Below are 26512 nucleotides of genomic sequence, written 5' to 3'. Positions count from 1 at the left end.
TCAAAGTATTAGTTTTTTGCACATATAATGCTAAAACTGAATGTAAGCAATGCGTATGAACACTTGAACTATTTTATTTTTGTATTGTAGCTTTTTATGCATGTGTACATTGTATTTTTAGGTGTACAGAAGATTGTCAGAAGTCCTTGGTCTAAGTGATGAATCTATGGTCCTTAGTGTGTTCATTGGTAAAATGTAAGTTCTCATAATAAATATGACCTTCAAATAATTGTTACAAAGGATCTCTTAATCTCCTACACAGTGAATGCCCCTGACAAGCAGAATAGATCTCTGCCACCATGAGTGAGTATAGCTGGATTTTAGCTCTATAAACGTTTGTAAAAAAAAATCTCTCTTTCCTGGATATTTTTTTATCAATTTCCAATTATTCAAGGTGAATTGAAGGTTAAAATGGATTTTTTATGCCCCCCTTCGAAGAAGAGGGGTATATTGCTTTGCACAGGCATGTCGGTCGGTCCGTCGGTAGACCAAAGCTTGTCCGAGTGATAACTCAACAATTCCTGGACGTATGGTCATCAAACTTCACATGAAGGTTGGGCCTGACCAGTAGATGACCCGTATTGATTTTGGGGTCATCGGGTCAAAGGTCAAGGTCACAGTGACCTTTAATGGTAAAATATTTTTAAAGCTTGTCCGAGTGATAACTCAACAATGCCTGCACCCATGGCCCTCAAACTTGACATGGAGGTTGGGTCTGACCAGTAGATGACCCCTATTGTTTTGGGGGGTCATCAGGCCAAAGGTCAAGGTCACAGTGACCTTGAATGGTAAAAGGTCGTCCGAGTGATAACTTGACAATGCCTGCACCCATGGCCCTTAAACTTGACTTGGAGGTTGGGCCTGACCAGTAGCTGACCCCTTTTGTTTTTGGGGCTCATCGGGTCAAGTTCACAGTGACCTTGAATGGTAAAAGGTTGTCCGAGTGATAACTTGACAATGCCTGCACCCATGGCCCTCATAATTGAATTGGAGGTTGGCCCTGACCAGTAGATGACCCCTATTGTTTTTGGGGGTCATCAGGCCAAACGTCAAGGTCACAGTGACCTTGAATGGTAAAAGGTTGTCCGAGTGATAACTCGACAATGCCTGCACCCATCAGGCCCTCAAACTTGACTTGGAGAATTGGCCTGACCAGCAGATGACCCCTATGGTTTTTGGGGGTCATCTGGCCAAAGGTCAAGGTCACAGTGACCTGGAATGGTAAAAGGTTGTCCGAGTGATAATTGACAATGCCTGCACCCATGGCCCTCAAACTTGACTTGGAGGTTGGGCCTGGCCAGAAGATGGTCCCTATTGATTTTAGGGGTCATTGGGCTAAAGGTCAAGGTCACAGTGACCTGGAATGGTAAAAGGTTATCCGAGTGATAACTCGACAATGCCTGCACCCATGGCCCTCAAACTTGACTTGGAGGTTGGGCCTGGCCAGAAGATGGTCCCTATTGATTTTAGGGGTCATTGGGCCGAAGGTCAAGGTTACAGTGACCTTGAATGATAAAAGGTTGTCCGAGTGATAACTCAACAATGCCTGCACCCATGGCCCTCAAACTTGACATGGAGGTTGGGACTGACCAGTAGATGACACCTATTGATTTTAGAGGTCAAAGGTCAAGGTCACAGTGACCTTGAAAGCGAACTCGACAATTCCTGGACCTATGGTCATCAAACTTGACATGAAGGTTGGGCCTGCCCAGTAGATGACCTTTATCAACTTTGGGGGTCATCAGGCCAAGGTCAATGTCACAGTAACCTTTAACACAAAAAAGTTAACAAATCTTCTCCCACTGATATCTCAACAATGCCTGAACCTATGATCATTAAACTTGACATGGATGTTAAGCCTGACCAGTAGATCACCCTTATTGATTTTAGGATTCATAGAGCCAAAGTTCAAGGTCACATTGATCTTGAATGGTAAAAGGTTGTCCGAGTGATAACTCAACAATGCCTGAACCCATGGCCTTCAAACTTGACTTGGAGTTGCATCTGACTTGTAGATGACCCCTTATGATTTAAGGGGTCATTGGGTCAAAGGTCAAGGTCACAGTGACCTTGAACGAAAAAAACTTGTCTGTGTGATAACTTGACAATGCCTGCACCCATGGCCCTCGAACTTGACATTTAGGTTTCTGGTGACCAGCTGATGACTCTGGATTTTGAGTTCATAAAGTCAAAGGTCATGGTCATAACACACTCTATCCTCACACTTTAATGGTCATAATCTTAAAACTGCCTTAACGGCAACAAATCAGCTGTCATTTCGGTTCATGCATATTTCATTCAATTGTCCATAAAATCCTGACAACATGGCGCTCAGGGGGGGCATAATGTTTGACAAACATCTCTTGTTTTTTAAATCAAAGATATTTGCAATCTTTACCAAAATGGTATCTTAAGTATCTATTGTCATGTGATTTGCATGGTGGCAGTGATTGCTGTACTGTTAGGAAAGTAGCACACATCGAGTTTAAGGATCTCTTTTAATAAGATGTCTGTTTTGATGTGGCCATCAGGTGGGACATACAACATTTATGTAAGAAAAATCTTAAATGAAAAACTGGTACTAATATGTTTAAAATTTCATCACAAGCAATGAAAAATGGAATTATTTCCCAATTCTTTATATAAATGTTATCATGTAATAGTTTTTAGTTCTGTGAAATATAAACTAGAAATTTTAATATTCTTCATTGTTTTGCAGTATAACAAATCTGAAGTTTTGGGGTCGAAGCGAACAGATAATCTCCAAGACGCTGCAGCTGCTCAGCGACTTGTCTGTGGGGTACAGCAGTGTAAGGAAACTGGTGAAGCTAGAGGCCGTTCAGTTCATGCTCAACAATCATACTGTAAGGGGCTTGTAATGTTTACATATCATATGTACTATGAGTTAAAAGCTCACATGTAAACTGTAACCCCTGGTAATGCTTATGGCTGTACAGATCATACTATTTGAGATTTTTGTAAAAAAAACATCGATACTAAATACACATATATGCATATGGTGCTTTCAATTGCCTTTTTTTACTCCTGTAAGAAAGTGTCAATTTTAATGTCCACACAAAAATGGGGGGGGGGGCATATAACTTTGCCCTTAATGGTCTGTGCGTGTTTCCCTCCGTCCCTCTGTGATTCCGAATTGTAATGCAAACTTATGTCGCTCAGAACTCCAAAACTATGTTATTACCTATAGTCACGAAACATTAGGGGAATGTTAATGGGGTGATAGAGTTGTGCACCTAGTGTTTTGTTTCCCTATGCACTTAACAAAATCAGAGTTAAGGCCCTTGGAATATTTAATCAATTTCTTTAAAAGAAAGACCATCTCTAATACAGTAAAGAGCATGTATAAAAAGCCCATGGAAATTTGCTATCATAACATGTTTTGGCAGAATTTTGTATTTTACCAGTCCTATAGCTGACAGTTGATATCTGGCATTGTTCAACATGGAATTAGTATAGATAAGCGACAACTTTGATCTGTTAAACCTATGTTTTCAGAGTGATCATTTCCCGTTCCTTGGGATAAACGCAGGAAACAGTCCCATGGCTGACATGCGATGTCGGACATTATTCTACACAGCACTAGGTCGGCTTCTTATGGTCGACCTCGGGGAAGATGAGGAGAGATTTGAGCAGTTTATGATGCCTCTAGAAGGTATGTAATAAAAAAAGAACTTTGTTCATATATTGATTGTAAAATGATGCTATTTTTGTGATTTGGGCACCAATGGTGATCGCCGAAATGGTGATATACCTAGTGTCAGAGAGACTAAGTTTTTGCACTTAGTCTTCGTATATATTTAAAATTTATGTCCTACTCATAGCATACATGTAAATATGTTTTAAATTCAAATTTACTCTGTATACCAAAGTAGAGGAAGAGTTATGCTGCTCTTAAAAATAGAAACATCATTCACTGTTGTTTTTTGTCTGTTTCAGTGTTTGACAAAGTGAACAACATGTTAGCCAATGCAGACACTCCTATCAAAGTAGAAGAAGCAAAGGTTGGTTTAGAGTGTTTGAGATATTCTAAAGATACATTGATGTTAATAAGAACAATTTATTCTTTAAGTAATGATTTTATCAGTATATATTTGGATATTTTCTGAAATTTAATAAGTAAAATTTCAGGAAGATGTAAGGAGATCTCTTGACATTTTTCCTAAATGTAAAAAGTAAAGTCCCTGTTTCCCGTTTGAAGATTTGTTGTTTTTTGTTTGTTAAAAGAATTCTAAAAACAATTCAACCCCAAGAAAATTTTTACATGGAAGTATTGATGTTTTCCTAAAAAAAAAAAAATCATCACTGTTGCAGGCCTTCCAGCGTTCCTACTTTTTCCTACTTTTTTAACAGTTTCCTACTTTTTTCTAAAAAAAATCCTACTTTTTTGAAAATAAATTCCGCAAAATGTTAAAGTTTGATCATTGTGCTAGTTTTATTTGCAGAAAATGATCAAAAGATGTCAAACTGGCTGGTTTCTGTTGTTGAAAGGTGTGGCAACATGTTCCACTTTGACATGCATCATCTTTCATAATAAAGGCTGAGGGATGATGACTACACAGTTCAGCAACAGAAACTGACCAAGCATCATTCACTAAAATATTCAATGTGGCATATAGAATGGTATGATTTTGCATTAAAAACATCTCCTCTAGGTAAGTTAATAGCTATTAATAAATACATATTTAGCCAAAAATATTCCTTCTTTTCCTACTTTTTTGTAAAATGTATTCCTACTATTTCCTTCTTTTTTGTCAGAAAACCTCCTACTTTTTTCCTACTTTTTTGTAAGTGGCTGCTGGAAGGCCTGCAGTTGTTCAATTTCTGCCTTTTTGATTAAAGCATTCTTTCCAGACAAAATTGTAATTCCCAATTACAGTAAAAGTAAAACATTTTTCTAATACAGAGCCCTTGACCCAAATAGTTGGAAAACCCCAGTTCATAATCCCTTACAAACATCTTTTGCCAATGTAGTAAATCAAATATCTATACATTTTGTCCTGTAGCGATCTCTAGTTGGTCTGGCGCGGGATTTGAGGGGTGTAGCCTTTGCCTTTAACACAAAGACGAGCTACATGATGCTGTTTGATTGGCTGTACCCCAACTACACCCCCGTCCTACACCGTGCAATCGAAATCTGGTACAGTGAACCCAGTGTCACAACCCCAGTGCTTAAACTGATGGCCGAACTTGCTCAAAACAGGTACATGTAATATAAAATCTTTTGCAATTGTAAATTGAAGGGTTTTATTAGTGATAAAATTATCTTAAACCCCATCTGATACATGTACGCAGCTTGATAATCTTATGCAAGGAATAAGAGTGTGAAATGAAAGTGAGCTTTTATATTGAAGTGTCATATGTATTTTTAAATATTGTCCAACTATTGAAAGTGTTAAAACAAGGTAATATATGGTTAAAGTAAAATCTGCTCATAAGAATCATCACCAGTACATGTTTCATCAATGCACATTTTATTTGATCACTTCCAAAATAATACATCTGAATAGTTATACCCTCTATTTCGAAAATAAAACGTTTGTTAGGTCAGTTTAGGCAAAGTGTGTATGTGTTTGCAAGTGAAACTTTGAATTTGAATTCTCTCACTGAATAAATATTGAACTGGTATACCAGAGTCCCTATTGATTCTCTGGATTTGCTCCTGAACTGAATGAGGTTGTCCTGACCAATTCTAATTGTTTGAATACTCCTGTTGAAGTTGCTCTATCTCTATTTCAGATCTCAAAGATTACAGTTTGATGTTTCATCTCCTAATGGTATATTATTATTCAGGGAAGTTAGTAAGCTCATGGTTAGCTATGGTAAGTGCACTTTTGAGTTCCAAGTATTGCTTGTACCCATAATTTATATAAGAAAACAGTGTTAATTATCCGGATATGTCTTTATGCAATAGCATTAAGCATTACAATTGATTAAGTGTTGTACATGTATTTCGCTGAAATACATTTTACTCTTAGTAAAAAAAAAATGCTTTTGCTAGGTCCTTGTAATTATTGAGATGTCAGATGTTAAAAAACATGGACATGACAATCATTTGCTTGTCAGATTTGCGAAGAGGTATCATCAAAGCCTAAATCATTAATGTCATTGCAGGGCTTTTTCTATTGTACCCACGGGTCCGACTATCGGACCCATTCCCAAAGCAAAATATAAGATATTTTTCCCAATCTTCAGAAAAAAATCCCAATCCCTAAAATAAAAAAAATATTTTTTTTTTTTTTTTTAGAAGTTCTTTTTACCTCATTTTCATTTTCAACATCCTAATAAATTATGTGATTGTAAGTTTTTTTGGTAATTGAACTCAGAAATCATTGATTTTCATTACATTCAGACATATGAACTATTATGTCATGATTTATTGCAATAGATATTTACACCCCAAGGATTGATATTTCAGCCATTGTGGGTCTTTTAAAGGGAAAATAAACTAATATTAAATCATTTCCTTATTCACAGGAGACTAGACAGCTTTTTCTTTTCACTGTAAAATTTCCCAATTTCCGCATTTTCACGACGCAAAATTTCCCAAAATGTCTAGGGTCTTTTTCCCAAAATGGGCAGAAAAAAGCCCTGCATTGTCAGCATGCAAAAACATAAACCTTGGCCATATTTTAAAAACTGTCAGAGATATTCACATGTAACTTGGTACATATCTTACCAGTAACAATATGCACATGTATATGAATGCCTATTACCTGGGCAGTAATAATACAGACGATAGATAGATTCTGCTTTGTGTTATGCACACAAATATGTGTCACATTTATTGGAAGAACTTCAGTATGTGTATCATAAATAAATATTAAATCTACTTCTTAATTTTGTTTCAGGTTCTAGAATATTAACGATAGGCGATATCCCTAAAGATCAGACTTATCCAATGAAATATCCTTTACCAATTCCTTGCTGTAAAATGAAGTTAATTGAATGATGTTAAAAAAAGGTATTAAAAAAACATTCACATTTTGATTATGAATGTGTCAAAATGATTTATCTGTATCACATGTGTGGGCAGATTTCTGGGCAACTAATTGTATTCCTTAACTAGAATTCACATTGAAAGGTATATCAATAAGTTTCTCCATGCTGCGAATGGCGTTATGTGGTAACTATGTGAACTTTGGTGTATTCCGTCTCTATGGTGATGATGCCCTTGACAACGCTCTCTCCATGTTCGTTAAGCTTCTTCTGTCCATCTCCCAGAGTGACCTTTTGGTAAGTTCATATTCTTCATTTGGTAAATTAATACATCACTTCTGACAATCTGACAAGATGCAAAGACTCAAGATTGTTTTAGAAATCAGGCATTCTTGAGTACAGTTTTCTCTTTCATGATTGAAAGCTTTCAGGTTTTTCATGAGTCCAAGTTGTTTGCGCAAGTCATATGTATCTTTGACAACTATGATTTTTTTTTTTTTTTTTTTTTTTTTTAAATAATCCAAATTTGTTGCAAAAAAAACATAACTGTTAGACTATTGTATCCTAGAACACTTATAAATGGCCACTTGTACTTCAGGATTACCCTAAGCTAAGCCAGAACTACTACGGCCTCCTGGAGTGCCTGGCGCAGGATCACATGACATTCATCTCCAACCTGGAGCCCCAAGTGTTCCTCTACATACTTTCGACAATCTCAGAGGGGCTCACTGCACTAGGTGAGTGGACTTGAATGATTGGTGTACATTTTTGATTTTTGTGTGCAAAAACCTTAAACTTACTAGTGACAAAAGTCATCACCAACAAAATATTGGTTATGTCCATTAGTCAAGAGAGAAATTTGGATTCTCCATGGTATCAGCGTTTGGTGCTCATGTTGGCCATTGCTGTTAAGAATGAAATATTAAGCAGATAAGAATGCTGATCTTATTGTCATACACTTTTATCGATACATGGCAGTATTGATCAGGAATGGTGAAAAAAAAACAGAGATAAAATACATGTTAGTTTGTACTAAAGTTTTAAAAACTTTATTTGCAGTCAGTGGATAACAATTTTCAATATGGTCCATTGGAATATATATTATATTGGTATTAACTGTTTAGAGAAAGGTTTTCATGTGCGGTAATCCAAATAAATGAAGGCCTTTGGAAAAAACAAATCACCATCTCTGAACTGACCCTTCCATCTATGCTATCATCATGGTCTGTTTCAGACACCATGGTATGCACCGGGTGTTGCGCAACCCTGGACAATATCATCACTTACCTGTTCAGAAGACTGACAAGCAAGAAGAAGAAAAACCATCCTAGTGCACCACAGGACAGCGAAGCATTTCTCAGAATCCTGGAGCTTCATCCAGAAATACTGCAACAGGTAGGAGGTTAACTGGCTTGCACACTTCTGGCCAAAATATAAGTTTGTCTAACTAGATTAAACAACAAGATCTGATAGATTATAAACAGTTTAGAAAATATGTTTGTCTTTTGTGTTACATTCAAATACATGTCAGATACTTGACTGAATTCTAGGGTTTCATCGAAAGATTTATGGAAAGGTTTTTTGTAGCCAAATTCTAACATCACATAGAGCAGTATATGCCATCTCCTGCCTTCTAAAAATTAAATGTTTATGATAATCAGACATTCAAATTTAACATATTTGGCAGTTGATACCTTATATTACTTTAATAAAACACTTCCTAAACATTTTCTGTTAAATTCATATTGTTAAAATTCTTCATAGCCCAATGAAAGGTGCCCTTTTCTCCCTTAGGACCCTGTTACCCTTCTGTAGCACCCTGAACCTTTTTAAAACCTGGTTATAAGTCTATATTCTATTACTTAACATTGATGTGAACATCTGACACTTGTGTTTAACATGCAGATGCTACAGACAGTGTTGAACATCATCATGTTCGAGGATTGCCGGAACCAGTGGTCCATGTCCAGGCCCCTTCTTGGCCTTATCCTGCTAAACGAGGAGGTAAGAGTTATGTTACATCACAACGATTATCAAGTACCATGAGCTCTCCGGGCTTATGAGCCGTTTTGCCTTCTTTGATGATAACATGTATTACGGTAACCTTGGACAAAAACTCTAAATAGGTATCGAACTCCTGATACTCAGATCTATAGGCCGATGAGCTGAACACTCTGCTATAACCACCGATAAGCAATTAATACCATTGTTTGCTTGTTGGTTTTGAAATTGTATGGAGGTTGACACATTAATTCAAAACCAACTTGACACAGTTCCGTTAATATACAATGTAATAAGCTACCTGGTAGTTGAGTTGCAATACACACCAATGTGGAAGTTCCGTCAGTATGACTGAATGATGATTTATTATGTTCTCATTTGGAGAAGTAGATTTGTCTGTCCGATAGTCTGTCTGCACAATATCTTGAGAATGGTTTGACATAGGACCATGAAACTTCAGTGGTATGTTGCCCTTGACAAATGATGATTAAACTGTAAAACAACTTCACTAAGTTGAACTTGACCAGTAAATGACCCTTCTCATGTTTATTGTCATTACTTCAAAGTACAAGATCACAGCAAATGTTGTTTGTCTGCACATTAACTCTAAAATTCTGCTAAACTTAAGATCTTACAACTTTACAGATAGGTTTAAGCTTTTGGATCAATTGGTCAAAGTCAACGATAACAGTTATTTTTAATGTATGTCTTCTAAAATAAAAGCTGGATGCAGACTAGCAAATGTTTCTGCCAAAGCAGCACTCAGTTGGCATCTTTCTTTACAAAGATTTGTTGATCAGTAATTATGAAAACATCATACTCAGTTCTCTGAAATTCTCTTGTTTATTGAAACCTAAGTATTGTATACTTCATCAACAGCTTAAATATAACTATAATATCTTGTCTGCTGTTTCAGTACTTCAACAAGTTGCGTGCAAGTATAATATCGAGTCAGCCCCAGGACAAGCAGCAGACAATGGCTCAGTGCTTTGAGAGCCTCATGGAAGGGATTGAGCGCTCCCTTCTCACCAAAAACAGGGACAGGTATAGATCTACTACTGTACCATGTTGTTGTTATAGTTTTTTGGTGGTATGAATTGTTCATTGTTGTATAACAATAGTTAAATAAAAGCCTAATCCTCAGAATTGCAAGTTATCCTAATCCAGTGACAAGAATATTCCGCCTTGAAACAATGAATTTCTATGCTTTTCGCAAAATTCATTTTTTTGTGTTTCGTGGAGATGAAAAAAGAACTTTATTTGTTAACAATTATGCATTCATTATTATATAGTGCAAACAGTAGTATTTTCATCCCCCGCCAAAGCGAATGTTTTGGGAGGTGGATATTGTTTTGGCATTGTCCATCTGTCCGTCTGACACACCTTCCTTTAACATTTCTTGGTAGGGATTGGTCAGATAATGTTCAGGCTTAATCAGATTGATCCACTTGATGAGTTCTTGACTCCTTGGGGTCCAAAACTAGGTTACTAGATCAAATCTAAGGATACTCTTTGGAACACACTTCAGACATCATATTTGGTCCAATATTCATGAAAAATCACCAGAATTCACCAGAATGTTTCACTCTATGAACTCTCAGACACATTTATGTTATCAAAAAATAGGTCACTAGGTCAAATCAATCTTTTTGGTATGGAATCATATCATAGGGAAGCATTTCTTGGTAGGATTTGTTAGATTATGTTCAAACTTGATCAGTCTTGATGGCATGTTAAGTGGGTCACAAAGGGTCCAAAACCACTACTAGATCACAAGGTCAAATATTAGAAAAATCTGTGGAACACACTAGAGGCATTATATTTGGTCCACAATTCTAATTTCATCTAACTTAATCAGAATATTTTCACCTTGATGAACTCTTGAACAATTCAAAACTTGATCACATGTAACCAAAGATTTTGTCACAAGGACAAATCTTAGATATTTTTGTCTGGAACCATATTTTGGTCATGATTGGTGAGATTATGTTCAAACTTTATGGATTAGTTCGAAACTGAGTCACATGAGTCAGAAAGTAAGTCACTAGGTAAAATATTTGGAAATCATGTCTGGAACTAAATATAGGTATGGACGGGTCAGACTTTGTTTAAAATTGTGGTCGGAATGTTCCCCTTGGTGTAATCTTTGTAGTCCTTGAAGTGGGTCACATTGGGTCAGATTATTTGCCTTAATGATTTTTTTTGATTTTTTTTAATTTCAAACAGCTGCTAGCAAGCTCATACTCATATCCAATGTTCTTAAGAACCTGTCACTCTGCAGCCGTATTGCATGTTTTGGTTGAAATAATTCACCAACACGTGACTTCCATGCCATCTTCCTAATTTCTGCCATTCTCATTTCAGATTCACCCAGAATCTTTCACTGTTCAGGCGAGATGTCAACGACTCATTAAAGGCCACCGGCTCAGGCAGTCCCTCCACATCGACAAACTCATTGGACATGATGAACTTGTAGCCCCACCCACTGACTAGAAGCGTGCATTAAGCAGGCCTGTTGTTGAACTTGTGTAGCTTGAGCTGCGAATCACCAGTAGCTAGAGTGCCCTATCAGCAGCTGACAATTCAGCAAGGCTGTTGTTAAAGATGTAGCCCAGCCCGAAGACAATTTACAAGGCTGTTAAAGAAATTAAAGCTTTGCCCATTATTATGGCTGGCCAATCAGCAGGACTTTTGCCGAATGTTAACCCACCTTTTGTAAACCGACCAATCAGAATGGTTAGTTAAGGAAATTGCTGCCAATGGTAGAAGCTGGCTGCTTGTGGAGTGCTTGTTAAAAATTGGATAATATGTTTGGGCATCAAGAGGATAGCTTGTGGACACAATCAAACACCTGATGTCCAGTGTTGTGATGTTAGAACCCTGGCAATACCAATGACAAAGTGCTTTCATTGTCTATGTGAAATCGTTCATTCTTATCTGTTCATTTCCACATGTTGTTCTCGAAACCATGTTTAAGATCGAATCTTAAATATTATGTTCATTTTATCACCCTTGTTACATGTATGTCTCATCAATTTATCATGTCACTATATCATGTATTTATAATGACTTAGTGTGACAATTCATTTTTACAAAGTATTGTTTATCTAGGAAACATACTCAGTCTTCTCAATAAAAGTTGCTTGAATTTGAAAAATAGCTACAGAAATAAAATCCAATTTGTCGTGCTTATTATCCAGAGAGAGGGACAAATTTCATAAATCTAAACTGGTTGAAATTCATCTATTAGGAGGGAAATGTTGGCCAGAGGCCACTTCTTATTGCGAACACTTGATATTAAATGGCATTTTGTTGCAATGATATATGGGCTGGTGCTTAAAATTCATAATTTGTGAGGTGATTTGCTACACAATAGGTAGAGGGATTTAAGGGCTATGATTTCTGATGAACAAAGCTCACATAATGAGATTTTAATCATAACAAAATTCGGTCATTTTTAGGTCATCTGTTTTTCGAGGCATGGTCATAGCTGGAGTCATTGTTGTGCTAAAACCTCAACCTTGGCGATAACTCAAAAACCGCTCGTAGGTATACAAATGAGACTTGGTACACATGTTGTCCATGCCCAGTCAGTGGCATAAATGTATATACAAAAATGTGTGTTGGAGTTCTCAGTGGCGCTCTTTTCTTGTTTTTGGATCATTTTAATGAATGAAATGAAACTAAATTTTGTGGGTAGTTTTGTTTTCGGATAAGGTTATTTTGATAAATTAAAAGGATTTATTTTATTTACAAGTTTTTGCATGATAATGTTTTTGGCATTTTGAGCATGTACCGGTACTTTTTATTGACAAGCAAAATTAACTTTAGTAAAGATTTATGGCTTTAATTGTTTTTCTCCTGTTATTTAGATAAAGCTGGTTGTTATAAACCAGTTTGTTTGTTAAACGTTAGAAATGAGTTTTATCATCAAAGTGCTACATTGTAAATGTGCTTCTGACATCATGTGGAAATAAGATTTCCATCTGTATGGTACTAACTGTATTACACTGTGATATTTATTCCTTGAATCCCCTAATTTGCAGCTACAGGTACTTCACATTTTGAGGGCTCAATGCTTGACCGATATTGCGCCTATTTTTATATGGAGTTACCGGGACAGATGATAAGCGCTGAGCCTCAGATGTAGATACAGGGTTGGTATTTGTGACTCATCATGAAACCATATGCATGAACTGTTTTTTTTTCACAGTTATTACAATTTAACATTACAATTTGAACAGTGCATAGTACATCAGGTTGTAAACAATATATGGAGTCATTTTTCAATGCTACAAGTTTGTTTTAAACAAGGTTTATTTCTTAAAAAGTTCAATTGACAATGTATATTTTAATACAAAAATTTAGGAATTTGATCGGAAGCTGAAAGCTTATAATGATCATCTGTTTTTTGCATCAAACAGTTATGAATTTGATACAATGTGTCTGCTCGAAAAAAGCTTCAAGTGTCTAACAAAAGAGCATATGATGTGTGAGAGCTAATAAAATGTTTGAATACTAAAGTTGAGAGGATGCCAGTTAATTTGAGTTCTAATTATACATATGGCTTTTGGTGTATTATATAAATTTGTCTACTTAGAAATGGGTAGAATATTTGTAATGTTATGTATAAAATATTGAAAATAAAGTTAAAAAATTGTCAAGTGTTGAGATAATTTCCACTTCTTTATATAATAATACAATTTTATTTACAACCAAGGTACGGTTTCAGGATGGCCAAGGTATGAAATTGATCACTTATGCTATCTCCACAATATCGGGATTTTTGCTTCAATGCAAACGGACTAAAAATTGCTCAGGTTTCGGCTAGAGTGACCTCAGAGGGATTTTATTAGTGTAGTGAACATTTGTACCAAGATGGATTGAAATCCTTAAAGGGGTTGAGAGGATCTGGAGAAGACCTGAACAATTGCTATACTTTTATAACCTTTTACTCCTAAGTGATGTCTTTACCATGCAGTCTGCATATACTCCATGTGGTGAACCTGTGCCTTCCTTTCATTAACAGGAAACTGGCTGAATCATCTTTTTGTGAACATTTGCGCCACATTTCCAAATACTCAACTCTGAGTACTCAAAGTGTTATCAAGTGTAAATGATACATGGTCAGAAACCTTGACTAAGAACACATGCGACTGAAACATGCATATTTGTGCAGTTATTTTGAAATTATTTACCGCTTAACTGAGAGTTACAGTAATGATAGATAATTTTACCTATTTTCCTTACATGGCCTTGACTTTAAAGTTATGTGGTCTAAAAATTCACTCTACACATTTGCCTGATGTACCCTAGTCCTTTATGTTGGAAACCTTCAGGAGCAAAAATCTGACCTTTGACCCCAAAAATTGACCTTGAAGGTATGTGAATGAAGACTACCTTCTAATGATTATAATTTCATGTTTGTCTTTGCTTGAGAGTCTACGTCTAAACTGTAAAAGCTAAACTGATAGAACTAGTTAGTAGCCAAGAAGTGATAATAGTTATTTTACAATAATAATCTGTTTCCAACAGTTAGCCTTTTAAAATTCTAGAGGCCACATTTTCTACATCATCATTTTGAAACTTGTCAGAATCTTTATTAAATGTAAGTCAAAATTTATTGCAATATTGGTCAGGTCCAGCCACTGTCAAAGGTGAAAACCACTTTCTACTATATTAATAAAACCTTTTTTCTTAATATACAACGAAAAAACAAAAACCAGGTATGTTTTGTTGATATATTTTCGTTTTATTTAAAGCATTTAAGAAACCAATTTTTTTTATACAACAGATGTCCGTAAAAGATGCGTTCACACTTCTTTTCTTTGACAATAGTTAGAATAAAAGACATTTTGTTTAAAATAAAAACTTTAAAATACCGGTAAGACCTTTGGACTGTTTTATCAACAAGCACATAGAAGAGACTTCTAATTAGATATATATTGAAACAAATAGACTGGATTATAACTCCAAGCTTATTTAGATTTATGAACTTAAATTGCATTTCTATTTCGGAAATTCACAATATATTCAATTTAAATTTGTTTTCTTATGAGATTTTGTCATATGCTCATTGATTATATGCCCCATTATTCTTTAAAAAATCTTATTTCAAGATGCATCCATTCGACAGCATTGTTTGAACACTCCAGTCTATCTCATCACCATAACCAGCTTGACTCTATCTCCCACAATTTTAACTGTTTGAACAGTCCATTCTATCTGTCCACGGTAACCAGCTTGACTCGATCCCCCATAATTTTCACAGCATGGTTCCTCTTGAGTTTCTTTTCAAACGTGGCCCAGAGTTTTTCCTCAGACTTTGCTGTACATCCCTGAGAAAGGTACTCGGCAAGAACCTGAAAGTTGTCAAATAAATTCCCATCGTTATTTCACATACAGGGACCGGTATAATTATGTTTATTTTTACATAAATTACAGTACTTAGTGAGACAGTCAGCCACAGAAATTGCCATTATTTTGGTTAAAAGTTAAACGATGAAGGCTTGGAAGTCAAATTAAAATGAACTGTTTTAATACATTTGGGAAATTGGCATGTTTTAGTTAAAAATTATTTCATTTGGTATCAAAATAGTTATTCAGTGAGATAGAAATTCTTTTGAGTTACAGGAACTTGAACATCCATGTTTCAGAGAAATCTTCTAAATTTATGACTAGAAAGTTCATACAATATACTTTTAGTTTCAAATTCTTAACGAAGACCCTGGAGGGTGCTTGCAAGATTGAAGTAACTACGTGAAATAATAAATGACCTACTAGTCCTACAATTGCTACCACTTTTCATTATTGAGTACCTTTTTCCGCAGCTTCTTAATCTTTATTTCCGGACCTTTGGACTCCAGTACTTCCTGCACAATCTCTGCCCAGTTGAACTTGGTCTTGAACTTCTTTTTGACTGGTTCACTTGATTCCTCCTCCTCCTCAGCACCTCCATCTTCAACAGCAACCAGTCTGCTGTCATCCTGCTCCGGGGAGGCCTCTGCATCATCTATGATTTGATATTAGACATTCAAAATAATTTTACCTCAGTATCAATGCTCCTGATATTTCCTTCTTCAAGATAAATACTTATGGTCTTCATTAGTTACAAGCATGTGTGTATGATATTTAATGTATTAGAAAAACCCTAGTTCATTATCACAACATCTGATTCTGCAGTATTACAGTAATAAAACATCTGATTTTGCAGTATTACAGTAATAAAATAGTCTTCATGGTTCTCAACAAAACCAAGAAAACCACTCTATTCAAAGTCATCAATAATCAAATTTGAACCAACGGGATATGAGTCATTCATCTAACATTTTAATTTAATAAGGATGAGGCTGTTTATGGTTCTTATAATGTAAGCTTGAGATCTGCAAGCATACTGCAAATGCTGGCCCGAATATCACAAACATACTTACAAATGTAAGTCAATTCTTAAACTTGACTCATTTCACCACAGAACCACTTCACATGGTTAAAAATTGTTTATGTTCCACACTTTATAAAAGTGCATAGATTACAGTACTGGTACATTGGTAAAAATATTTAGTAAACATTTTATAGAAAAAAAAACAAATTCTAGAGCAAAAATTGTACTTGAGGCCAAGTTATTATTTTTGAGTTATTATGCAAGTACCATACATTTTGAGCTCAAGAAACAACTTCTTTAGAATATTGAGCAATGACGTTTATCAACATAATGCACCAGAGAATGCCCTTATAAGAAGAGTCAAACACTAGTAGTATGGAACAATTTCATGCTGTAATTTTGAGAAATGATTTAAGCTTGAGATTGAATGGAATTTTCGGGATATTTAAGCCTGGTCTTATTCTCATTATTTCCACCCATGAGTGGTCATCAAGTTACATATTTAACTCATATTCAAACATTGACAATGAACACAAGCGATATACACATTATTTACATATGGTACAACTAGGTACAACTGTCAGTTAGAACATACGTAACAGTGTTGAAAGAGATAAGTATAAAATTAATGACAAAATTTTGATATAAATCATGAATACTACACTACTGACCAGCAAATATGATACAACAAGCAATATTTTTCAAAAGGCAATCAAAATAGTAGTAGTACACACATATAGTATAAGGAAATTTGGAGCACACTCTACAAGCATGTTACAAGTGGTGGGGCTGATTTCTCGAAACTTTTTAAGTCTGTTATAACATGATTAATCTAAGATCACTATTTTTGTTCCTCTATCTAAATTGTGACATATTTACTATTTTGGAAGTATTTGGTCTGATTATTGAAGTTATCTGTCTGATAATCAAGGAAAAATATTATTTTTATCAAAATCAGGTGAAAGTAAAAAATATTGATAAACAAAATAAGCTACTAAAGTCTGTTTAGCTTAAAAAGTTTCGAGAAATCAGGGCCTCGTCTTGCTGGCTTGTGTAAATATTAACCTCTGTAGCCATACAGATAAACATTTGAATTAACAATTACCATTGTCCACTGAATCAACTCGTTTCCTCTTCTTCTTTCTACTCTTTTTTTCTTCAGCAACCTCCTCTTGTTTATCTTTTTTCTCATTCTTGTGGGCCTTTTTTCTCCGCTCTTCTTTTTTCTCTCTTTTGCTAGTTTTCTTAGCCTCTGTTTCGGTAACCTGGCTCACAGCATGTTGGTCAGATGAGTCTTGTGTTAGATTGTTTGTTGTATTTTCACTGTTGCCTTCTGAAGCTTTAATGTCAGCAGATCCATTGCCGTGTTGTGAACTACTTGGCTGAAATTAATTAAAATAACAGAACATTCAATATACACATATCAATATAAATCAATACTAATATGATACAAATACTTGAATGTAATTTGTTATATTAAGCTTTAAGTTTTAAAGTGGTAGTAATTTTTACAGTAAGATTTGTTCAAGAATTTAAAGAAACCCTATCAAATATATGTACAATTTAATTCAAAATTATTAAGCTATGGCTGTCCTAATGAAATTCTTTGTTTGCATTTTTTTTTTTTAGAAGAGCCATTCAACAACTATTCAGCCCTATTCACAATACAAACAAGAGAGAAGTAACAGCCCGGACACAACAACCTATACTCTATGTCCTTATATATGCAGCATTCCATTGTGAATAACACTAAGTATGACCTTGACCTTAGAGGTAGGGACACGGGTCTTGCAAGCGACACATCGTCTTGATATGTCGAACACATGTAGCAAGTAATATTAAAATATGTCCATACAAGGGAAAGTTACAGCCCGGACACGACAACCTATACTCTATATACTTATATGCAGCATTCCATTGTGAATAAACACTAAGTGTGACCTTGACCTTAGAGATAGGGACACGGGTCTTGCACACAACATGTCGTTTGTATGTCGAACACATGTGGCAAGTTATTTTAAAATTTGTCCATACAAGAGAAAGTTACAGCCCGGGCACGAGTTATTGAGCCGGACACACAGACGGACGGACGGATGAACAGACGGATGGACAGTGTGATTTTAATATGCCCACCTTCGGGCGCATAAAAAGTATACTTTTATCACAAAAAATAGACTCAAAATTCACATTCCCCCCCCAAGAAATTCAACCCTAAAGAAGTCCACTAGTACAATTATGTTTAAATGTACTCCTAATCTCTTAAAATTCTGTATACCTTTAAGAGCCTGTGCTATGTTTCCTTGTTTAAAATCTACTTTCAAATATTCACAATTTTACGCATTTTATAGCTATTTTCACAATATCTTAGTGCTCTGACCTCATTCCAAAAGAGGTGGAAAAACATTGGTATGAATTCTGAAGTGAAGGGTACAAAGAGGTTACCGGTGCTGGTCTTTCCACATTTTCCATCAGCACCTTCCATGCCTCAGAACAGGTCTTAGGGTTACGACATCTCACACTGTTGCCGAGGAAGTTCTGAAAAAGTAAAGGTATGGTTATCATTTGAAATAAATCTTTACAGCAAACACAGCTGGGTATAAACTTATTTAATCCCTTGTTTACACAACCTTTAAAGAATCTATATTCATGCATCTTGTTCTTTCACAGAATCATTATTATCGACCATAACAACATATATGTGATACGCACAGTGATTTTAAAACATCTTTTTCTATTTAAATCATTCAACTATACTGGCCACTTATTTTGCAATGACAACAAACATTTTTTTGATACTTCTTCAAGATTTTAAGTTCATGTAATTTTAAGTTAATATTAATGTAGAACAAGAGCTGTCATAGAGACAGCGCGCTCGACTATTCCGCCGCTTTTCAGTGTAAGGATTGAAAAGTTTTTGCGAAACATGCATGGATCACTGTAAAATTAGATTAGAATGATGCCTGCAAAGATTTGTGTAAATTTCAAAAACATTTAACCTTTAATGAAATACGGACTTGATGGAAATAGCATGCAATACATTTGTATACAATAATATTTTAAGTCCAATAATAAAGGGCCATTGTTTGCAAAATACAGCTATCGAACTTGGTTATTCAAGTAGGTTGGGTGGTTGAGTACCATTGTATAAAGTCTCAATGCAATACATCAAGTAGTTGCTGAGATATTAACCGATGTGTGCTTACATGCAAAACCTTAACCAGAATTTCTAATAAAGGCCCATTTTTTGCATTCTATTCAAATAATTGTTATCTAACTTCATTAATTTAGTAGGTTTGATAGGTGGGAATACATATCAAAGTTTCAATGCAATAAATGATGTATTTACTGAGATGATGACTTAAAGGTGCTTACATGCAAAACCTTAACCAAGGTGTGACCCCAACGACGACGCGTGAGTGTGAGTAGTATAGCTCTCCTTATCCTTTGAATAGTCAAGCTAAAAATGATATTAAATGACAGTTTAGACTTGCAAATGCTTTGTTTTTTTCGTAGTGTCATTGCTATGAATTACCTTTAAAAACAGAATTGCTAACCCCACACACAGACTTGACTTTGTGAATTAAAGGTGATACAAATGCAGACTCACAATGAACTTGTTCTGTTTTCTTGGAATGTTGGGGAAATCTTTCAGCTTCACCAGCAGTTCTCTTAGTTGTGGATTTGCTTTGGCTTTGTCTATAGCCAGCTGAACTTGCTGAAATACATCCAAAGAACAAACTGAACAAATATATTTACTCAAGGCATAGTATACATGTACAAAAAACGAAATGTGCAACTGATACATTTTGTAGCTTTTGAAGACCTAATTTTCAGATGCGACTACAATAATGAATAAAAGTCTTAAAAATCCCAACTTAAATGAACATGGATAAGCAATGTTGTATCATCATACCTGGAGCCACTGCTGTTGCTTGATTTCATTCTTGTTTGCATTAGGCTTTGCTACATAGTTCTTTCCTGAATACTTCTCTTCCTCAGACACACACTTTGTGTGCTGCTCATATTCATTACCACTGAAGAAAACAAATCATATTTTGCATAAATACCAGTGCCTAAGTTTGCACCCCAAGTTTAGGATATAGGTTTATTAAATGACATAAACACCATGGTAAATCAAAATCAGTCTGTGCGAAAGTGTAAAACCCATTGTCTCTACATGAAGAAGGTAATTGAATGCATGTCTTCTATTGAATACATGAATTACACAAATAATTTCAGATGCAAACATGATATCTAAGACATACCAGAAATCTTTGCCGCAGTCTAGACAGGAGAGGACATTGCAGCTCCGACATTTCGTGTAGTAGTGCTTCTCCACTTGATTCTTCTTCAAGGACTCGCCACAGGCATTACATGCAAACACCACCATTCCGCAACCTGTCAATGTTCTAATCTGAAATACTTTAGAATGCGCAAGAAACTTGTCAGAAAGTATACACACACAGGGGCGGATCCAGGAATCAACGTTAGAGGGGGCGTAGCTTAGGGGCGCAACCTTTTGACATGCACCCCTCCCTCTGAACCGAAAGTGTATGGCATAAACTGTTTGCATATGGATTGGGGGTTAAGCAATCAAGAAAAATTAACAATTTGTAGTTGGAAATGATGCATTATGGGCGTATTTTATTATTTGTTATCTCCTAAATTGACATAAAAAGTAAACTTTGACGATTTTAGAGGGGGCGCGCGCCGGATGCGCCCCCCTCTAAATCCGCTAGTGACACATAACAACTGTGACATCTGTTCTATCGAAAGAAGCATGAACACAAGTTCTTAATGTTACTAATATTGTCACTGTCCAAATAACTGGTTTAAAAAAGGGGATTTGCTTTAAAGGTGTTTAAATAACACCCTTTTTAGGATTTTTTTCACATATATGAAACAAAGAAGCTGACTATAAGTTAACCCTTTATTCTAGATTTCGGCGACAAATGTGTCAGATGACAATAAGAATCTTAAATTCATTTTCATATAAATAATATAAAATTTCATAAAACGTGAAAAGTTAACATTAACAAGATTGCCAAAAGCTTTTTAACTTTCCCTAAACTTGTTCCAGAAATGTTTATGAGATCTTATAAATAGGTTCTACATCACAGAAAACAAGTGATAGTAAAAAAAAAGAGATGATGTCAATGAAGTGGGGGGTTTTCTCACTGTTTTGTGATTTGGACCAGGGCATTTTGAATGGTTTGAAAGTGTTACTAAATTGTGAAAAGGTCAGATTTTTAAAACAAGGGACATAGCTAGTAGAAATGGGGCTTATTACATTGCACACTGTTTTCTATGCTGAATTACATCTCTGGAATTAAGTCCATTTATCAGCAAAACAAAGGAGATAGATTATAGAAAAAATACAGATTTATGAATTTTGCTTCACCATGTGTGAATAAGTAGTCTTTTTGAGTTCTCATTATAAAGGGACTCGCTCATGATTTGTAGTGCACTTTTTTATGATAAAATAAAGTATGGCAAATCATTAGGATTGTAAAAACTAAGATTCTAACGGCTAGAAACCTTCAACAAATGTTGATATAGTCTCAAATATTGTCTTTGAAGTACACAATTTTGAATAGCGTTATTTTCAACAAAATGCTTCAAGGTTAAGTTATCCCTCAGATTACGTAAGAGTTCTTGAGGGCAAACGGTTTTGTTGTCAGTTTTCTATCTTTTTCTCGAATGTACCAGCCTGAGTTCGCTCCCCACTAAAACCATTTGTTTTTTATACTTAAATGTTGTTTTTTTCTGCAATATCAAAGACGATATTAAAATATTAGTGTCTTTTTTAGTAGGAATGCTTCAGTCGCTAGGTGGCGCTATGAAAACTGTTTTTAGCAAATGGAAAAACGTGACCCGAAATAGACATCAGATGGGGTACTTATAAAACTGCTAAAATACCCTATTCAATCAATGTAAAAGTGAGCCAGTTGTGTTTATCAAAGAAAGGTAACTTTGATAGGTTTGGAAATAAGTTTTTAATACAAGAAATTCAACTTATTTTCCTTCTACCAATAAATGAAGATTTGTAACAATTTTTGTTTGGCAACGATGCCAAATATGCAGGGATTTTTTACTTTAACATATTCAGAATATGATTTTGTAATTAAATGAGGCTTGTTTCTAAAGTGTTAACCATCAGAAATGTATTTATATTAAAACAGTATTTAACTCCTAAGGGCTCCTTATCTTTAATAGTTTCTGTATTTGTGACCTAAATATCGTTCATGTGATTCAATGTTTTGATGTATAATTTTCTAAGTTTAATTGTTGATTCAGATTGCAGAATATTTATGAATTGCACACTCTTTGTTACCGATGGCTTAATTTCCAAGGAATCTGTATGTTAACCAAGATTGAATGAATTTATGTCTGCATAATTCGGATATGTCTGCATTTAATTTTGTTGATTTATTCATAATGCCATAATGGATGATGTGTTTTTTAAAATGTTTGATACAAAAATATCACCTATAATGTTATATGGTGCTGAAATTTGGGGAAGGTAAGGTATTTAAATGTATCTTCTAAAGCTTGTAATGATGCTGTTTTAGGTGATCTAGGTCGTTTACCATTACATATATATGCTTCGAAACGTTGTCTTAAATATTGGTTAAAACTTTTAAAACTTCCTGATGATAGATATGTAAAGTTGTGTTACAATATGTTAAAACTGTATGATAGTCTAGGTCATGAAAATTGGGTTAGTGTATTGCGTATGAATCTGTCTAGGAATGGTTTTGGATATATTTGGGAGTCACAGCAAGTAGTAAATGAAAGTTTCTTTCTTGAAGAATATGTAACGAGATTAAAAGATCAACATCTACAATTATGGAGTCAAACTTGTTCTGAGAATATGAAACTTAATAAATTTTACATGTATATAAAATCATGTTTAAAGACAGAATTATATGTGAACTGTGTTACAGTTGATAAATTTCGTAAATGCTTAGCAAATTTTAGATTTTCATCACATCGCCTTGCTATCGAAACAGGCAGGCATACCGGAATTGATAGGGACCATAGATTTTGTTTATATTGTAAAAATGTTGTTGAGGATGAATATCATTTTGTTATCAAATGTCCATTGTATAGAGATATAAGAAAAGTGTATATACCATCTAAGTATTATGTTTACCCTAGTCTTCACAAGTTCTTTCTATTAATAGCTACACAAAATGATGAAATTTTGCAAAAATTAGCTATGTATTTGTATTATGCAGAAAAAATTAAAGACAGTGTATCAATAGTTGATTAACATGTATGATGCCATACTAACAACTAATATTTTGTGAATTCTATGCTTGGTCAACTCCACGTTGTTTATATGTTTCTATGTATGCATATCTGTATATGGGCCGGAGGCCTTCATACAATAAATATTTGAATTTGAATATATTAACGGATGAAAGAACTTTAATTGTGTAAAGTTAAATATTAAATTATTAAAAACAATAGCTGTCACAGTATGTGACGAATGCCCCCGAATGTGACATTGACCTACGAACAAGGTCAGTACATGAAAAGTTGATCTTGCCTTTACGTGTCAAATACATATGGCAAGTTATTTTAAATTGCCTCTGAACATAAAAAAATACCACCCATACTTGACAACCTACACTGTTATGTCCTTATATTCAGAATTCCCTTGTGAATAAACACTTAGTGTATCTTTCACCTTAGAGGTAGGGACATGGGTCTTGCACACAACACGTCGTCTTCGTATGTGGAACACATGTAGCAAGTTATTTTAAAATCTGTCCATACAAGAGAAAGTTACAGCCCGGACACGACAACCTATACCCTTGTATGCAGCACTCCATTGTGAATAAACACTAAGTGTGACCTTGACCTTTGAGGTAGGGACACGGGTCTTGCACGCGACACGTCGTCTTGGTATGTGAAACACATGTGGCAAGTTATTTTAAAATCTGTCCATACAAGGGAAAGTTACAGCCCGGACACGACAACCTATACTCTATGTCCTTATATGCAGCATTCCATTGTGAATAAACACTATGTGTGACCTTGACCTTTGAGGCAGGGACACAGGTCTTGCACACGACACGTCATCTTGGTATGTGGAAAACATGTGGCAAGTTATTTTAAAATCTGTCCATACAAGAGAAAGTTACAGCCCGGACACGACAACCTATACTCTATGTCTTTATATGCAGCACTCCATTGTGAATAAACACTAAGTGTGACCTTGACCTTTGAGGTAGGGACACGGGTTTTGCACGCGACACGTTGCCTTGGTATGTGGAACACATTTGGCAAGTTATTTTAAAATCTGTCCATACAAGGGAAAGTTACAGCCCGGACATGACAACCTATACTCTATGTCCTTATATGCAGCACTCCATTGTGAATAAACACTAAGTGTGACCTTGACCTTTGAGGTAGGGACACAAGATACAAGAGAAAGTTACAGCTCGGACACGACAACCTATACTCTATGTCCTTATATGCAGCACTCCATTGTGAATAAACCTTGACCTTTGAGGTAGGGACACGAGTCTTGCACGCCACACGTTATCTTGGTATGTGGAACACATGTCGCAAGTTATTTTAAAATCTGTCCATACAAGGGAAAGTTACAGAGCCGGACAGACGGACGGACGGACGGAAGGTGCGATTTTAATATGCCCACCTTTGTGGGCATAATAAATTACTATTATTGGTCATCAACTTCAATGTGCAATGGTTACCCCAAAACCATTGAAGTCAAAATTGGGCATTGGGCTATGAAATATATATTCCTATAGTATGGATGGCTATCATTATAAATAATACTTGGTATAAGTTCAGTATTGAACAAGTTCGCCTGAGTAAAATAAAGTCTAGCCTCATTTGATGGCATTTTATTAGTTAACATCCTACACGGCTCATTATGATTTATTATTATATTTTTATGTGTTTAAACGTGTATGTGGACAGAAATGTTAACAACTAATCTAATGATGCATTCAGTTTACTAAGATTTAAACATATAAAATACAAAATTAATGTCTGTCGTCATTAAAAAGACAACAAAAACTGAACATTTCAGATAAACAGATAAAATATTTATTTAAATGCACAACATGATGTAGAAGTAGTTAAATACAGATACATTGTATTCATATTAGTGATATTTTCCATATTATGACAAATTTCACAAGTTGAAACTCCAGGCTATAAGTCAATAATTAAAAATTGCTGCATTTTTGTTTACTCTGAATAGCGAAACTTCAAACATGTGTAACATTGTTATTTCAAGGCTTATTGTGAAACAGTTTCCAGTTTTGTGCCCAGAAGATATAAGATATAAAACCAGATAAATATTAAAAAATGCTTTAAAAATCATGAAGAATTTTTATTTTCAGATAATTTGCAATGAAAAAAAGGTTGAGTCCAAAAACATGAGCAAGTCCCTATAAGGTAGGGAAAAAATACTGTATCCAAACCTAATGATTGTCAAATGCCGCTGTTCAATTCAATTACATCAAAACAGATTACTGATTTTAATATATAAAACAAAACATAGATCAAAGTGGGACTCTGTCGCGAAAACACATGATATTAGAGGTTTGAGAACATTTTCAAGCGAAATTTCGGGATGACTTTAGTAATTTAACGGGCAATTAGGTTATATTTTTTTTTTAGATTTTAATTTTTACTTTTTTGATGTACAATACGTGTCCGATTTAAAAATTACAAACCTTATGCTATGGATAATGCTCTTTATCACTAAACGCTTGAAGACACTAAAAAGCTTGCAAAAAGGTTACACAACACTATTTGAAGTGCGCATCATGATAGAGAAATCATGATTCCATGTCCGTTTAGCACGGGACCCCCAATTTTGTAACTAAACGTTGTGTGGCCTTGAAGAGGGCTCGTCGTGCTTTTTACTCCACCGGTCCTACCTCTCAAGGTAACATTTTGTTCAGTATTTCATGTGATTGAGAGGACCGTAACCGATGCTGGTAAAACTCGTGACCAAATCCCCCCAGGTTTGCATGTTTGATTTCAAATATTGTGTTTTAAAATGTACTTTGCATTGATATTCTCAAGGTAATTTGTTTTCATCTGATAGTAGGATTCCCAGTTTTCCGACACAATAACAATTATATATAAATTATTATATTATTAAAGTTATTAACACGAAAA

At 35.1% G+C, this 26512-nt stretch overlaps 2 protein-coding genes across 2 annotated transcripts in view; one reads left to right on the top strand and one right to left on the bottom strand.

Annotated features, from left to right (window-relative positions):
* Positions 1-13617, top strand: part of LOC128211396 (exportin-7-like) — a 30756-nt gene extending 17139 nt beyond the window's left edge. Inside the window, exons 15-27 of the mRNA XM_052916136.1 lie at positions 122-195; positions 2720-2864; positions 3517-3673; positions 3958-4022; positions 5025-5221; positions 5758-5840; positions 6870-6926; positions 7097-7254; positions 7556-7694; positions 8192-8352; positions 8863-8961; positions 9875-10002; positions 11323-13617. Of these exons, the coding sequence (XP_052772096.1) occupies positions 122-195; positions 2720-2864; positions 3517-3673; positions 3958-4022; positions 5025-5221; positions 5758-5840; positions 6870-6926; positions 7097-7254; positions 7556-7694; positions 8192-8352; positions 8863-8961; positions 9875-10002; positions 11323-11434 (1575 nt within the window). The 3' untranslated portion in view covers positions 11435-13617. The remainder of the gene's footprint in view (positions 1-121; positions 196-2719; positions 2865-3516; positions 3674-3957; positions 4023-5024; positions 5222-5757; positions 5841-6869; positions 6927-7096; positions 7255-7555; positions 7695-8191; positions 8353-8862; positions 8962-9874; positions 10003-11322) is intronic.
* A 1264-nt stretch (positions 13618-14881) lies between these two features.
* LOC128211397 (cell growth-regulating nucleolar protein-like) lies at positions 14882-26114 on the bottom strand. Its single transcript, XM_052916137.1, has 8 exons — positions 26062-26114; positions 20605-20761; positions 20253-20373; positions 19947-20054; positions 18782-18874; positions 17445-17721; positions 15777-15970; positions 14882-15320 (listed from the first exon to the last, which is right to left on the bottom strand). The coding sequence occupies exons 2-8, from the start codon at positions 20727-20729 to the stop codon at positions 15180-15182; spliced, it is 1059 nt and encodes a 352-aa protein (XP_052772097.1). The 5' UTR covers positions 20730-20761; positions 26062-26114; the 3' UTR covers positions 14882-15179.
* Positions 26115-26512: the final 398 nt, after the last annotated feature.

This window comes from Mya arenaria, chromosome 12 (assembly GCF_026914265.1).
Source record: "Mya arenaria isolate MELC-2E11 chromosome 12, ASM2691426v1".
Classification (NCBI taxonomy): Eukaryota; Metazoa; Mollusca; class Bivalvia; order Myida; family Myidae; genus Mya; species Mya arenaria.
This window is presented reverse-complemented; position numbering and strand designations above follow the sequence as displayed.